This window comes from Scophthalmus maximus, chromosome 3 (genome assembly GCF_022379125.1).
Source record: "Scophthalmus maximus strain ysfricsl-2021 chromosome 3, ASM2237912v1, whole genome shotgun sequence".
Lineage (NCBI taxonomy): Eukaryota > Metazoa > Chordata > Actinopteri > Pleuronectiformes > Scophthalmidae > Scophthalmus > Scophthalmus maximus.
The window spans coordinates 14,119,851-14,135,840 of NC_061517.1; the positions used below are offsets into that span (position 1 = coordinate 14,119,851).

Consider the following 15,990-nt stretch of genomic DNA (forward strand, 5'->3'; position numbering starts at 1 on the left):
TCCTGCCTATCATATATGTGTGTCTCTGTTCCTCCGCCGTGTCTTATTTCAACAGCGCGAGCCGCGCCGTCGCTCTCGCTCCCCCGATGTTCGAGCGCCACCTTAAAAAACCCGACGTCTGCTTCCATGCACTTTTTTTGTGCATTGACGTCAAACCGCACACGGCACCAAACAGAGGGTTTCTTCACATTTCGTATGTCTGAGTCAGACTATGGACAGATAGCCAGCCACTGGTGCCAATACAGACCAAACCGACTGCGACCGGCTGCCGATTTGTCTGTCGTCACCCCCGAGGAAGACGCCGTGTCCGAGGATAAGCGCAACGCACCCACCGGTAAAGACATGACACATTCATCCTCTCTCTATTATCGCCGCTGCAGCTGATCGCTGCTGTTATTCAAAATAGATGGAGTGGGGGTTGGGGTTTCCTCAGATCACACCAGGAGGCTGATGTGTGAATAGAAACATCCCCCCCCCCCCCCCCCTCTCTCTCTCTCTCTCTCTCTCTCTCAGAAAGAGATGATTACAGACACGAGCATCCTAAAACATTGTGCATGTACAAGTCTGTCACTGGAGCTTTGTGTGGATGTCAGCCGAGGCTTCGAGCCGGAGAGGAGGTTTCAAGAGACAGGCCAGGGATGAACAGGACCAAGTGCTGTACTCTTGTTAGTTTTAACTGTGATAACTGGGATGTCACGTCGGCCCCGAACTCCTGCGTGTCCCCGTCTCCGTTTTCAGCACTGACTCGTGTTATTTCCTTGGGCCCGTTGATTCCCATTGTGTGTTTTGGAGAACTGGCACCCAGAGCTGGTCAGGCAGCTGTTGTGACATCTGAGATGGTGCTCGGCGGGACAGTGCAGAGTATTCAGCCGAAAGAGCAGATGGCAGCATTATTGTGGTGCACTGATCTTCTGGTCAACTGTCTGTTGGACTGGAGAGGTATGACACATGCAACTTTTAACGGAATCAATAAGAGGTTGTTGTGTCTTGGCCTTTAAACGCATCAACATTCCTCCCTCTTGAGATTGTAGGGGCTGTTTATTTGTTCTGATTTCTTAATCTTGTGTTACTGTCTCATAAACTGGTCTTTATATTTGTGAATGAAAATAAAGCACCTATAAAAGATGAGATTCATCCACATCCCACTGAAGGATACACACATTCAAATTGCAGACTGTGTGGTATGAAATGATTATAAACAAATGGATGACAAATACAACACATTATCTATGTGGAAACTCTTCATCAGAGAGGCTGATGGAGCATCTTGCTTTACACTTTTCAAACCAGTCAGCTTCTGCTCATGAGCCTATTTTTCTACCCTTGTAAGATTTCACTACATCAAATTCAGTATAGTTGAGTGAAAATATACGTATATATTTTCCCTGAAATTTAGTTCTAGCTGGGTTTACTTCGAACGACATCCTCAATAATTGGCAGACAACAAGTTCCAAGATGCCGCGTGATGATGGTTATGCAACGCGCTGAAGTGTGCTCTCCATCCAAGAGCCAGGCAGCTGAGAGTCCAGAGCAAAAAAAGGCTAGCTCAGGCTATATCCTCCTCTCCTCCTACCCCACCCACCCAAGGCTGCAGCTGGGGCGAGGAGGTGGTGGTGGTGGGGGTTTGCAGCTTATTCTGGTGCAATTAAACTTGTTGTTCAGGAGTCCTTGCAATAGTAAACCAAGACAGTGCAATGGAAAAGAAGCCTGCATTCGGTTTGATTCCAGGTTAGGAAATACTTCCTGTCTTTTGAAACTCTCTCTGTTGTAATAACTCAATTTAAGTGTTGACACTGAAAGTCAAATAATGAGGACAGTCAACCTAGTGCACTTTGTAATGGTACTGATATTTCTGTCATGGCTTCCTGTCTTAGCTGTCACAATGGATGCTATAACAATAACGGTAGGTACAATGATTGCTCAGGACATCTGTCATAACACCTGCATCCCTGCAGATGAACTAAGCTCTTGAGACTTTTCTAATGATCCAACACATTTTTATAGGCTACTGACGTTGGCGTGGATTGACATTAAAACGGTTTTCTCGGGGTTTCAGTTGCCCAGAGTGCGGCCCAGGCCTGCGACTGCCACGTCAGGCACCATGATGGAGGGCAGCATGCAGTTGCTCAACCGCGATGGGCACAGCGTCTCGCACAACTCAAAGCGCCACTACCACGACTCCTTCGTGTCCATGAACAGGATGCGACAGCGCGGCCTGCTGTGTGACATTGTGCTCCATGTTTCCAGCAAAGAAATCAAGGCGCACAAAGTTGTGCTGGCCTCCTGCAGCCCCTACTTCCACGCTATGTTTACTAGTAAGTTCAGTCCACGTTGTCCAGCTTGTCCGGTTTATTCCTCCACATGCCGCCTGTTTCCAATTCACTTTGTGTTTACATTCATCCTCCCATGAAGCGCAGCGTGTTGCACGCCTCGGACATTGTAAGCTCTGACATCAGACTGCGCATTATTTTGCTGTGTTGCTCATAGTTTGATGACACAACATTTCGTCTGTGCAGTGAACTCCACCTCATCCTTTCAGCATCACCACTTCCTTCCCCCTCTTCCTGTCTGCGGCACAGGTGGTCAAAAGAGGTGTGTGTTTGTCTCGGATTTCATTTCGTTTCTTCAGGTACAATGAGTCTCCAGACACATATTTTTCTGGCTTTCAGACACTGCTGCTAGGTTTCCTCTCGTCTGACCGAGTCACTAATTTGTCCATTTTAACCGAATCCGTTCATCTTTCATCATCACCTAAACCTCTCCTGCAGATACTGTGATTGTGATTTTCTCCAAACTACTATGAGATGAAACATCAAACCTCCTGACTCGCTGTTCTGCAGGAACAGCCACATTGCACAAGAGTGTATAGATTCTGGAATTTCATAAATCCTCCACAGTTAAAACAACCGATGAAATGTACAGCAGCAAATGAGCTGTGCTGATATTTGGCAGCTGCGTTGTATACAATAGGAGCTGCTGCGAGTCAGCATGATCGAACTGGGGAGGCAGTTAGGTCAGCCAGTTTTACTGCTTCTAACTTGTTGGGAAAATGTAACCGCTCTCATTGTGTGCGGCCACGCAGATGAGATGTCAGAAAGTCGGCAGACCCATGTGACCCTTCATGACATCGACTCTCAGGCTCTGGAGCAGCTGGTTCAGTATGCCTACACGGCCGAGATTGTGGTCGGGGAAGGCAATGTTCAGGTAAGGCAGAAGATTTCAGATTTATAGATCAAATTGTCAAATTAAGACTAACTATCGTAAGGTGTATTTCCACCTGTAACAGTGTATTTCCACCTGTAATTACTAGACACTGCTCCCAGCAGCCAGTCTGCTGCAACTCAACGGGGTGCGGGACGCCTGCTGCAAGTTCCTCCTCAGCCAGCTGGACCCCTCCAACTGCCTGGGCATCCGGGGCTTCGCTGACACGCACTCCTGCAGTGACCTGCTCAAGTCAGCACACAAGTATGTCCTGCAGCACTTTGTGGAGGTGTCCAAGACAGAAGAGTTCATGCTGCTGCCTCTGAAACAGGTATGGGTGATGAATTGTCATGTCTCCTGTCTTCCACAAAACAAATTCCATGAAATAAACAGCTGTCTACTAGAAGTTGCTTCCTCTCTTTGTTAGTCTGTGTTGTTATATTCTGTCACCATAGGTATACAAGTAGAATAGTTTTCATTGTAAGATACGGCATAGACAAAACATTAGTCTCAGTATTCTGTGACAAGTACTACTAAGATGGATATTATTTTGAAGGGGAGATTGTCACCATAACCTTGACTGTTGGCACAGCAGCCTGTATCCACTAGACACTGTTTCTTTGTGAGTTTTATTATGTTTCAAAAAGGTTTTATTTTATTACTCTCCAGGAAAAAGTGCAAGGGACATGCCGCGTCCCCTTCGTAAGATTCCGTCCCTGATCTGGCACATCAACTTAGCCAAACTATCTTTTACTCTTCATCTGGGCTCAGCAGTAGCACTGCTGTGGTTCATTTCCTGGAAGTGGTAATTAGGCAAAACAAATGACATCTTCATAGCTGCTGTGCTCACTTCCCTGAGGTTTAATTAAGGGTTTCTTTTTTTGGTTGCACCAAATTACAGTTTTGTTTTTTCCAGCCAAGGTTTTTTGGGGCAGCAGTGTCCAGAAGGTTTGCTAGCTAGATTCCCAAATTATAGTGGAATAGACTGCAGAATGGGCCTTGAGCAAGGCACATAACACAAGCACACTCATTAGAGCTGCTCGGACTGCTGCTGATTGTTTAGTGAGTGCGTAGTCAGCGGGGCCTAAAAAAAAGAAAGAATTGTTTTCAGAGAAACTCCCCCAGTTAAGTAAAGGTTAAAGAAATGACAAACTGGCACAATCAACGATTGATATTTAAACAAAATGTTAGTAAAAGTCAACACACGGGTTTGGTACCTGCTGTCACTCAAAAGTCTCATGTTGACGGAGTCATGTTCATCATTACAGTTAAACAGGCCTATGATTTCAAGTATGATCATCAAAACACTGCACTCAATTTTCAGCTATACTCTTGAGTTAAAGACATAGTGTGAATATTCCCCAGTGGCCATAAATACGATGTTAAAACACACAGTTTACTAAGTCTTTTAACTTTCTTGTGTTGTTGTTTTATGTTTTTGCTTTTATTGGCCTCAAGTAGCACACTAAATTTAAAAGCCCATTATTATAGGGAGAAAGAAATGCATAATCTCTTTTATGAAACGCTGTCTGTTGAGCCATGCCAGGTTACTATGAAATTAAGTGGCGGTGAAAAAGACGTAACAAACAGCCGCCAGCGTCACTTTCCCATTATCTTCTCACCTCTCTGAAGAAAAAGAATCACAGAAGAGACTGTGCTCCCTGAGGGTAAAACACTGAGCTTCACTCTCTGTCAAATCCTTGAGACGTATGTGTGTGTGGGCTGGGCACAGTCGATTAAAACGGCGAACGCTAAGCAGCATAAAGTCAGAATCAAAGATGGACCATTTTCTCTTCTTCATCCATCTGTGGTTGTTCTATGTCTGTCATAAATCTGCTCCAGATCTGGATTTATGTTCTGGGTGCTCTAAAGGACTCTGAGCTCACCCCATATTTCTTGAATTATTCTGTGAAGGATGTGGCAAGAAATGACAGGATGTTGACTAGAGCCTGCTCTGGTGATGCTTCACTGATGTAGTGTGTGACATTATGAAGCAAGCAGCAGAGGATGAATGCATTGGAAAGACATTTTATGCATTTTGACGTAGCTGAAATCCGTTTTTCATTCAAACATCCCTCTTTCTTACTGTATATACGGCACACACACATCCACTTTTTTGCATGCAGACGTAAAAGGGACTGCAGGGTGGGGCAGCAGCAAAAGCAGTATTTCTCTATGTGACTGTGGATTAGTGGAGGCTGTTCCTGGGAGGCTATAAACTGCTGCCCTGATCTGGCAAGACAGTAGTAGCAGCAGCAGCAGTAGCAGCTGGCTGCTATGGCCCCACCCAGGTCTGCCAGCTTTGGGTCGATCTGGGAATTGTGCCAACCAGACTGCAGCACTCAGCCACTCAGACACACACACACACACACACACACACACACAATGGTATCTCAAATATAGCACAGCAGCACTACAATGTGACTAACATGGGAATGGTGAAGGTCCAAATTGTGCATGAAATGATTTTGTTTTGCTTTATTGATTCGATTAGGTGAGTGTCATTTTAAAACAATGCAGGCAAAACATAGCGTCACCAGTCAGTCAGGATAAAGTGTATCAAGTGAAGGGAAAGAGAAGCCAGGAGGGAAGGAAGAGAGGCAACAGCTCAGAAGACCAACTCAGGTACAACACGCAGAAACTAATACTGTCTGGGGCCAATGCGATTTTCTTCCCGTGTTGTCACGGGATCTTTCACTGTCCTGTTTTTTTTTCATAAGCACATGCTTCTTGTGAGTGTTTTTCTGTTGGTCACAGTTGAATGAAACAGTTGCACTGTAAGCTTGAATCGGATTTTCAAGCTGTTCTTGTAAACCATCATAAAGAATCTGCTTTGTCCTCCACATCCAGGTCCTCGATTTGATCTCAAGTGACAATCTCAATGTGCCATCTGAGGAGGAAGTGTACCGGGCTGTGTTGAGCTGGGTGAAACATGATGTAGATGGACGCAGGCAACATGTACCTTGGGTAAGACTTGTCCCATCTCACCTGGCATCATTTTTTACTAGAATGTACAACCAATCATTTTCACCATTCTGATGTGGTCTGACCACCCACCATCCTCTGTCCCTGTCAGCTGATGAAGTGTGTAAGGCTGCCGCTGTTGAAGCGAGACTTTCTGATGAGCAACGTGGATACGGAGCTGCTGGTGCGTCATCACTCCGAGTGCAAGGACCTGCTGATCGAGGCTCTGAAGTACCACCTGATGCCCGAGCAGAGGGGCGTCCTCAGCAACAGCCGAACACGCCCGCGTCGCTGTGAGGGCGCCAGCCCTGTGCTCTTCGCCGTTGGTCAGTGTGGTGCCCACCAGGGAACTATTGGCCACACATTAACTAAACTCGTAAACTGTACAGGCAGGAGTATTTGTACAGCTGGCAGATGGAGATTGGTGATGCAACAGTCGTAACATAACAGTCAATATTGTCTTGGAGTTTTGTAGTGTATAGTCAAGTAGCTTAAATGTTCTCCAGTTTTTAATGTGTGCAAAGATTTTTTTTTGTTGATTTTTCCTTTTTTTCATCTCTTCTCATTTCTTCTTTTCATTTCCTCATCTGTTTTTAGTTTAGTTTGATTGAGTAGAGATCAGACAGTTTCTTTTAGCCAGTGGTGTTTTCAATCCTTGTAGCCTTAAATACCTTCAGATTCTCTCACGACTAAAACAAATGAATTAAATCAAAGATCATTATTTAGTGTTAATCATAAAAAACTTCTGTTTGCTATTAAAACTTACCTTTCTATGCAGTTGTCAATATCCAAATAAAATCAGTTCCTTAACAGCAGTTAAAGCGGGGAGTCCATGTGGGTTACTTAACGATTATCCCTCTGAAATGATGCCCCACTTTGGCCAAAATCACTATTCTTACAACAGTATGTATTCATGTTTACATTAATGCCTTATGTTTGATGCTTGATGAAGTGTTTTTTCCCCCCACTATGCTGCGTGTCCCAGGTGGTGGCAGCCTGTTTGCCATCCACGGAGACTGTGAGGCGTATGACACCAGGACAGACCGCTGGCACATGGTGGCTTCCATGTCCACTCGGCGGGCACGGGTGGGCGTGGCAGCCATTGGCAACAGACTCTATGCTGTTGGAGGGTTAGTGATGACAACCATCATGTTAATTTCTGGCCCAAAACTAGTAAACCTTCCATCTTGTATCAAGCATCATGTTTCGATCTGAACTACACCTGAGGAATATTGGCAGGAAGAATAGAATAGAATTAAATTGAACTTCATTGTGGATGTTTTACATCTAAAATAATCCTTGGGTGATGATTATGCAAAGATGTAATTTCTCTTCTTTCTGATAAGGTGTTAAGATCTTTCCTCTATTGAAAATGTCTTTTAAACTTACCGGTTTTTCTGTTGCCATGATTGCATATTTATTACAAGACCATTCCAGGCATCATATTCCTACTTCAATCATTTATGTCCACTTTTCCTCAGGTATGACGGCACATCAGACCTTGCGACCGTGGAGTCTTACGATCCCATCACGAACTCCTGGCAACCTGAGGTTTCCATGGGAACACGGCGGAGCTGTTTGGGTGTAGCTGTCCTGCACGGCCTGCTGTACGCTGCAGGAGGATATGATGGGGCTTCCTGTCTCAACAGGTACACACAGACTGACATTTTGGCGATGAATGCTGAGCATCTTGATACTTTTAAGCTGTGATTTAGTACAGTGTTATAGCTTGTTGTTGCTTTTTTGGGGGTGTTTTATAGACCAGATATTTTAAGACACTTCATCTAAATAGAATAAACTTGTGTAATTTAATCAAATACAAGTAACTCTTTTACTTCTCCTACAGTGCAGAGCGTTACGACCCTCTGACCAGTACATGGACCTCAATTGCTGCCATGAGCACCCGTAGAAGATATGTCAGAGTCGCAACTCTGGGTAGGAAAACCATAATATCATGAACATACAGTTCTACTTTTTGTTTATGTTTCACATACATTTTTCTATCAGAAACCAGGAGGGAGTTTCCACTTTGGTATTCACATCCTAATATTTACATCCTGAGCGTTTACTCCTTTTCCCCCTCCAGATGGCAGCTTGTATGCAGTGGGAGGTTATGACAGCTCCTCACATCTCGCAACAGTGGAGAAGTATGACCCCCAGGTAAATTGCATGCTGTTGAATGTATCATCAAAGTGAGATGTTTGTTGCCAGACGTAGACAAGCTGAATGTGGAAGAAAAAAACAACATGACATCATGGATGAATCGATGAACATGTAACCAATGCATGACTCTGGATCCACTGAACAGAGCAACACATGGACAGCCATCGCCAACATGCTGAGTCGGCGCAGCAGTGCCGGGGTGGCCGTGCTGGACGGCATGCTGTATGTCGCAGGAGGCAATGACGGCACCAGCTGCCTGAACTCGGTGGAGCGGTTCAACCCCAAGACCAACACCTGGGAGGGAGTGGCCCCCATGAACATACGCAGGTCAGTCTGGAGCCAGAATTCATACTAATACAAACCGAGCAGGCAAGTCCAGTTCAAAAGAAGTAGGTCTGTAAAAGCCTTTTAAGATATGATAAGGGAAGAAGTGAAATCGCCAACTGCCACAACTCACTTTAAGTATGTTGAGTAAAACTGCAGAGGAGACACGAGGGTGGTTCAGAGATAAATGTTTGGCCTGGAAGACTTATTGTCAGATTTTAGAGACGAGAGCCACGAGAGCAGGTGAGAGAGCAGCTTGCAGCCCAATCTGTTCCTGCTCGTTATATCACAAAGGCAGAGATGCCATTTATCAAGTTTAAATACAGTACTTCAGAAAATGTGCAGGCCCATCTATACCAAAGGCACCTATTCTCAAGGTTTTTGCTTTTTTTGACCTTACAGTTGAGAGAGAGAAAATGGATGAAGGATGTGAAGGCAGATGACAAAGGACCTGGGATAGATCCATGGTATTTAATTAAATATACTAGAACCTGGTTCTAGTATTCCAAGTGCACATGTTCAACTGGTATATGATTTGTGAAATACATTGGCCTCAAATGAACTCTGTATTTTTCAGACCTGTCCAGCTTTTATCCTTCTTTTGTGCTTCATAACAAACATGTGGCACTTGAGGTGAGGAAGGGTGGATGGTCCAGACCCCGATTTTCCCTTAATTTAGCTGGAATATATCATTTCCATTGAAACAACACGAAATCTTTGCTGTTGAAGGAATGGGATGCAAGGCATTTGAATGTCTTCCCAACTGTCTAAACCTTGGTTCTTCCTACGGTCGTCTCTTTTTTTCTTCTTCTTATTTCTTAGAAAATGAAACATCTTTTGCAGATGATTATCAAAGCAGGCTTGTATGTGTAACGTAGCATTCTGGAATGTGTGGAGACATCAGCAAATTCAGTTATTCCCCTGGCCACACGCACGCACACAAACACACACAAACACACTAGCCTCTTTTGAACAGAGATCCTGCTACATTGTTGTAAAAAAGACATCTCATTATGCCGGCTTGGCTTATTTATACTCAACCAAACAAGACCGACGTATTACAGACACAGAATTTTCATGTGTCCCGCTCCGTTGACTCTCCCTTTTTACACAGGCGTTTATCCAGCTCAGGGGCTTATGACCAGCCCATAACTTTCATATGGAATGGCGAGACGGAATAAAGATGCAACATTCCTGCCCTGAACCGTCTGTGTAAAAGAGGCTGATGTGTGTGTGTGTGTGTGTGTGTGTCTGTGTTGTTTCCAGGCTCCTGTGGTACACTGACAACAGTTGACTGTGCAGCACCATGAATAACTCATGTGTTAATCAGCTGTGTGGCTTTGAGTGCTTTTCTCATCCAGTTGCTGAGAGGCTCCATTTACACAGTCCAAAACATCACACTGCGTTCACCTCGTAACTGTCACTCCTCCAAAGCCGCGTTTGGCACATGATGATGTAAAATTATCTTGCTACTGTTTATCTTGAAAATCAAAAAATCCTTGTTGATGGCCATTTACTTTCTTCACTGGTCCTCTGCTATGACTAATAATGAAGTATTATTGGCTCCCGCTGTCGTCAAACTTGAGTGGCACGAGGAATTATTAGTTACTGCAATAATGTATTTTTTTATTAAAATATATTGGTTAAATTGGTGGTTTAATTTGTATTACAGCCCAGAATCTCTTTTGTCACAATCTCTTTACCAGTGGACTTGCATATAGAGAATGTGATGCCAAGCCCACACTGCATCCAATGTAAATTAATGGGCACTGCCCTCTGTAATAAATCTAGAATTGGTGTGATGAAACAGAATACAAAGAGATTATTTTTCACTCCAGATAAGAGCCAAATAAATTATTAGTAATGCGGTGCATTAAGGCTGTACAATACATGAAGAATCAAGTTTTGTCCTCTGTTTCCAGGAGCACCCATGACCTGGTGTCTATGGACGGCTGGTTATACGCAGTGGGAGGCAACGATGGCAGTTCCAGTCTCAACTCCATTGAGAAGTACAACCCGCGCAGCAACAAGTGGGTCGCAGCCTCCTGCATGTTCACGCGGCGCAGCAGTGTGGGAGTGGCCGTGCTGGAGCTGCTGAACTTCCCACCACCCTCCTCGCCCACCCTCTCGGTCTCCTCCACCAGCCTTTGACACGGGGTCACCGCTTGGCTGAGCTCAGCCCCCGCTGCTACAGCCCAGGCTGGCTCTGGGAAGAGACGCAACTGCTCCGTTTGAGATGGGGAGGCGGAACGAGAGGACAGAAGTAGACAGGTAAATGGATGGAAGCGGGAGAAGAAAAAGGGGAAATGGTGTGAATGATGCACATGGTTTAGTTTGTATAGTGCCCTCAATAATTACTGGCACTCTTGGTAAAGATATGCCAACCATGATTCAGTCATTTTAATTTAAAAAAATATTCATGGTAAAGCCATTCTGGCTTCTTTTTACCAAGTGCCAGTAATTTTGGTGTGCACTCTGTGGATGCCTCCACTGTACAGCTCCACCCAACAGTTCACCAGCTCCCACTCTCTTCAAGTTATTCCTGGATAAAGATGTGTGAACATTGACCGGTCTTTCCTCAAGCCCCTCCCTCCCCCATCACTCCAGTGTTTGACACACTCATCGTGAATCGTGGTGGGCACTACTCCTGTCATGTGTGATGTAAATGTTTTTGGGTTTGATGTTGCCGTCTTCTGCAAGATTTTTATTTTGATGTCAGGATCTTTTGTAATAATGTATAAAAAAAGAAGAAGAGAGAAACGGAATGATTTAACTTTTGGAATGTAGCGATCGATTGGTTATACCATGCATGTTTACGTACTGGCATTGACTCCCTACATGAGGATAACATGTTGTAGTGCTACTATGCCACACTAGGTGGCAGTGACAGACAATGCTACGAACCCTTCCCACACTGCAAGAGCATGGATACCAACGACAGAAAAGCTATAGGCCCTCAGATCTGTAAATGAGTTTGAATCCTCTTTTTTTTAAACACACAGAACAATTATGTTGAACTGTATGTATTCATAAAATATATAAATTCTAATATATTCTTATTTAAAGATGATTATAGAAGGAAACAGATCAGGCCTGTGCCTCTGTAAGAGTGATATTAATATATAAATTTATATGTGTGATGTGCATACCATCAATGGAAATGACAAAGAGAATGTGGACGTGTGAGAGGTAGTTGTTCAGTTTTTCCTGAGAGGACTGATTGTTGCATTTCTTAATGTTTCTTCACTGCCACAAGCATGATCGCACATGAAACGGCAACATATGTTTACGACATTTGTGCAAAAGGCTTGGTCTGCTCGCACACCTATTGACCAGTCAATGAGAGGTCTGAATATTTTCTTTACATATCAAGATATATCTTTAAAAAGACATGGAGATGGAAATAATCATTGCAATCATGTGACAGTTTAATATCTTCTTTAAAACACAAAGTACTACTGTAGTTTACCGTCAGTAAACCAACACTTGACAAGAATGACTAATGTTGTTGACACTTGGTGCTGTCATATTCCCCTCTACACTTATCAAGTGTAGTGTCTCGTTATATTACCTCATTTTTTAAATGGATCCAAGATATTTGTACACCTGTGGGTGTTTTGGGAATATCACCTCTGAGATTGCATTTTCTAAAGTGATCACTTTGAGTCTTTTCTCAGTTAAAGAGTCAATACCTGGGTTCAGTTCAGTTCATGTGTAGCGCAGTGACACCATTCCATACTTCTAGGAAGTTGTCTTTTTCCTTATTTTGAAGGATTTTTGTTGATCTGGTTCTGTTAATCTAAAAAACTACCTTATTTTTCATCTGTACGTTAGAGTGAACCCAGTAGAGTTGGGGCTGTGATGGTCTTATTTTGTCAAAGTCACAGGAAGAGACAGACTTAGAGAGAGAGGTGTTAAAAAAAAGCAAAAATGAAAAGATTTCTGCATTCTGCTGATTGAACTGTAAATATAACGATCGCTTAAGTTATGGATGTGCAATTTCAATGTAACTTTTTTTTTTGTTTAATGTGGTGATGAGTGTTTATTTATGTTTGTTATTTATGAAGAACTTTAAAATATTGAATTTTGCACTATCATGAAATGGAGCAATACGACACACTGTAAAAGAATGAAATAAAGTTGTTTTCAGATGTGATAACCTGATGAATTTTAACACACACACAATGGTTTGTACAAAATGTGAAAGCAATCATAGCCGTTAACTGAAAAGCATCAGGTCTTATCGCTGCATCTGCAACTAATGCTGGGCGTCTCACTGGATGTCACCCTGGGTGAGAGAAGCAGTTAGATGTCCAATGAAAACACATTAAATCACACACGCACACTCAGAAGCTGGGTTGCTAACGCTGTTCGTTGCTAGGCTCACTAAACACTGCTGCTTGGTACCTTACCAACATGCTCCTGTTTCACAGTGATCTGAGCAGACAGCTGAACACTCTCACTTTACCCTTCTTGACCTCAGTCACATGGCATTCACACCTGTGGCTGCCTCTGCGTGCACTCGGACCTATGAACTCCCACTCTCAATACAAACCGGCCAAATACAGTAAATTAAATACCTACAGCTTTGATTGAGGGGCGGGGGGGGGGGGGGGGGGGGGGGGGCTGCACACAGGGCTGGTTCTTCTGAGGACAACACATTGACACACATCTGTTCCTGTGCGTTTGAGACTTTGCTGTACTTGCACATTGTAAAACAACACAATATTGTGGCAGCACATTCTTAGGCAACATGAAAAAGTTGAGAAACAAACCAGCCAACCTCATGTTCACTCAATATAATAACTCAAATATTTTACTTTTTCTCTCAGGTTTTAATGTGAAAATCCGGCCTGGCTCTGCAGACGACAGATTACAGCATGCGACGGTTGTTTGTTGGTCTTTTCCAGATAATATACTGTCCAGCTCATTTAACAGATTGCTGCAGGGATGAATGTGTAGACCAATCAGGATGGTCTACACAGGTCAGACATTTGTAGTTTTCCTCTTAGCAGAATAACAAGATGAAATCATATTTTTTTTTACAACATAAGGCGACCAGTTGTTCTGTTGCTTCTGCTAGAGCTCCCACGATGGTTGAGGGCATGAAAAGGAGGCAATGTATTTACCCATTTAGTCAGGAAAAAACTGAACATATGCTCACTGGTGGTCTGAGAGGCTTTCGATGGACTAATCCAGTTTGCCACCGGTATCATTGGCATCCAATGAAATCAACATGAACTCAAACTGACCACATTAAATGTTCTCAATAAAAGGTTAACAAAAAGGGACGAGTTTTTCAAAGGAAAATGATTTCGGCAGGAGTATCAGTTAAATGTGTGCGCAGACGTCTTCCGTGTCCCTGTGTCTCTTATTGCTGTAGCTGTGAGTCAACTCTGCCGCTATGAAGAGGCTAATGAGTTTACAACTCGTCTATACAGATGTGATCCTGGGGGGGTGTCCAGACGCTTCCCTCCGTCTTCACAGCATTCCTGCCACTGGAGCCTCTCCTCTCTCCGTGGCTGACACACCAGGTGTCAGCCACTGCACAGCCCCTCATCGGGCCCTGGAGATGCTGCGCCTCCTCTCTGGAGGAGTCAAAGTGACAACCGCACCTCTGAGTGGACAAACCCTTTCCTTTTTGACCCTTATATTTAAGATAAGCGCGGGCTTGTAATGGGAAATCTGTCAGGCCCATCAAAAGTACTGATTGCTGTACAGCTCGTCGCCATGTGTTGATGGCTCAAGCAAACACTGTGAGAGCAGACCCATTGAAACACTTTACTGAGCAAGATCTCTGCAGTCAAACACAAGTGGGATTCCCATTGAAATGATTACATTTCACTACCTTGAAATTCCAGCACATCAGTGTTTCAGCTGGAGACCTAATTTAAACTTTGAGCTATTAAACTTTTACACAGCTGATTTTTTTTTTTTGCTCTCTTGTCCAGTTGTTGATTAATCACAGTTTTATGTTTTTTTCCTGACACTTTGAGTTTACAGTGTTGGACAGTGTTGCCGGCAAGCTGCCTTGCCCAGCGGCTAGTCTGATCAAATAAAACAGCATCAATGATCACACAGGCATCAAGAAAATTCAGCCAACATCCTTATATTACCTGATGCTCACAGAGTCACAGCTCACCATAAAATCCTTCTCATTTATTCCCCTACTCAGGATCTCCTATGTTTGAGAGGAATAGCTCCACAAAGCAGGCAATGAATAGTAATCGAGAGATACTGGCTGTTTGGTATGGCTACTACATCAGGGCCTTCAGAGATATATCACAGAATCAGACAGTGAACTGTTTGTTTATGGTGAGTGACATGTTAGTGTGACCCGCGTTGGGACACTGAAAAAAAAGTGACTCAAGGAATGAAAATACAAATTTCATTCAGGTTCAATCTTAGCTCATGTCCAAAGTTTGCTCCCAGGAATTTCCAATGTTTATCTATGAGTGTATGTGATATCAGGGAAATGAGAGGACAGCAGATGAGCATTTAGAATTTACTGTAATTCTGAAATATATTGTAATATTTGTACAGACTGGTACTTTCTTGAGGAAGGAGAAAGACACCAGATAGTAACAAAGAAATTAGAAGATAGGAAAATTAAGGAGTAGAAAAATTTGTTTGTAGAAAAAAAGTTGAAACAGTTCCTCTGACTTTGACTGATCTTGTCTTCAAAGGAGGGCTGAGGTCCAATTAAGAATCCTATGTGGCCGCCGTGTGTGAGAACTTTGGCACGTCAGAGTCTCTGTTGGACACCTGATGCTGGGGGCCTCATGTCCAGACTCTGTTTTAGTGGCCTGAGGTGTGACTTTAGCACCGCGGCTCTCACCCGCTGAGTCTGGATAAACACAAATGAGTGGCTTCTCGGGGAGAGCCAGAGTTCAACCCACCATACATGGGGGGAATGCCATTATGAGAACATATTTTAGGTTTCTTTCTTTTTTGAACAGATGTAATGCATCTCATTAAAATGAAACAGATGGTTTAAACTTTTAGGGATATAAATATTAAGTATAATTCATATTGTAAATGGTATTCATATTGAGCGGAGAGGGGCTCAATGACATGTGTGTTATTTTTGTGAGCAGTGGCGGAAACTAAACTATAACATACCAAAAATGGCTGTGTGGGTTATTGTTATAGGGAAACAGCTCATTCAGGAATTGTCAGCACCACCATGTGAAACATGATGGGAAAAATGAATGGGCTGTTTGTCTAGTTTTGCTTTTGGCAAAGGTGACTGTTATTTCCCCTTTCAGTTGAACAATGTGACACAAAACGGAAGGAGTAAAATGTACAGCAATAAACTGACCCACAAAGTGAGTTGTA

General features: G+C 43.5%; 1 protein-coding gene across 5 annotated transcripts in view; it reads left to right on the forward strand.

The window, feature by feature from the left end:
• klhl17 (kelch-like family member 17) overlaps nt 1-12,808 on the forward strand; it is a 13,618-nt gene extending 810 nt beyond the window's left edge. Inside the window, exons 2-13 of one of the 5 annotated variants that reach the window (XM_035644064.2) lie at nt 56-334; nt 2,057-2,315; nt 3,083-3,204; nt 3,311-3,532; nt 6,052-6,168; nt 6,278-6,491; nt 7,151-7,295; nt 7,647-7,814; nt 8,012-8,100; nt 8,252-8,325; nt 8,474-8,655; nt 10,575-12,808. In XM_035644064.2, coding sequence (XP_035499957.1) covers nt 2,102-2,315; nt 3,083-3,204; nt 3,311-3,532; nt 6,052-6,168; nt 6,278-6,491; nt 7,151-7,295; nt 7,647-7,814; nt 8,012-8,100; nt 8,252-8,325; nt 8,474-8,655; nt 10,575-10,803 — 1,776 coding nt within the window. In that variant the 5' untranslated portion in view covers nt 56-334; nt 2,057-2,101 and the 3' untranslated portion in view covers nt 10,804-12,808. Of the gene's footprint in view, nt 1-55; nt 335-2,056; nt 2,316-2,516; nt 2,593-3,082; nt 3,205-3,310; nt 3,533-6,051; nt 6,169-6,277; nt 6,492-7,150; nt 7,296-7,646; nt 7,815-8,011; nt 8,101-8,251; nt 8,326-8,473; nt 8,656-10,574 lie in introns of those variants that run through there. The other 4 variants (XM_035644068.2, XM_035644063.2, XM_035644065.2 and 1 more) reach the window with 4 other exon arrangements.
• Nucleotides 12,809-15,990: the final 3,182 nt, after the last annotated feature.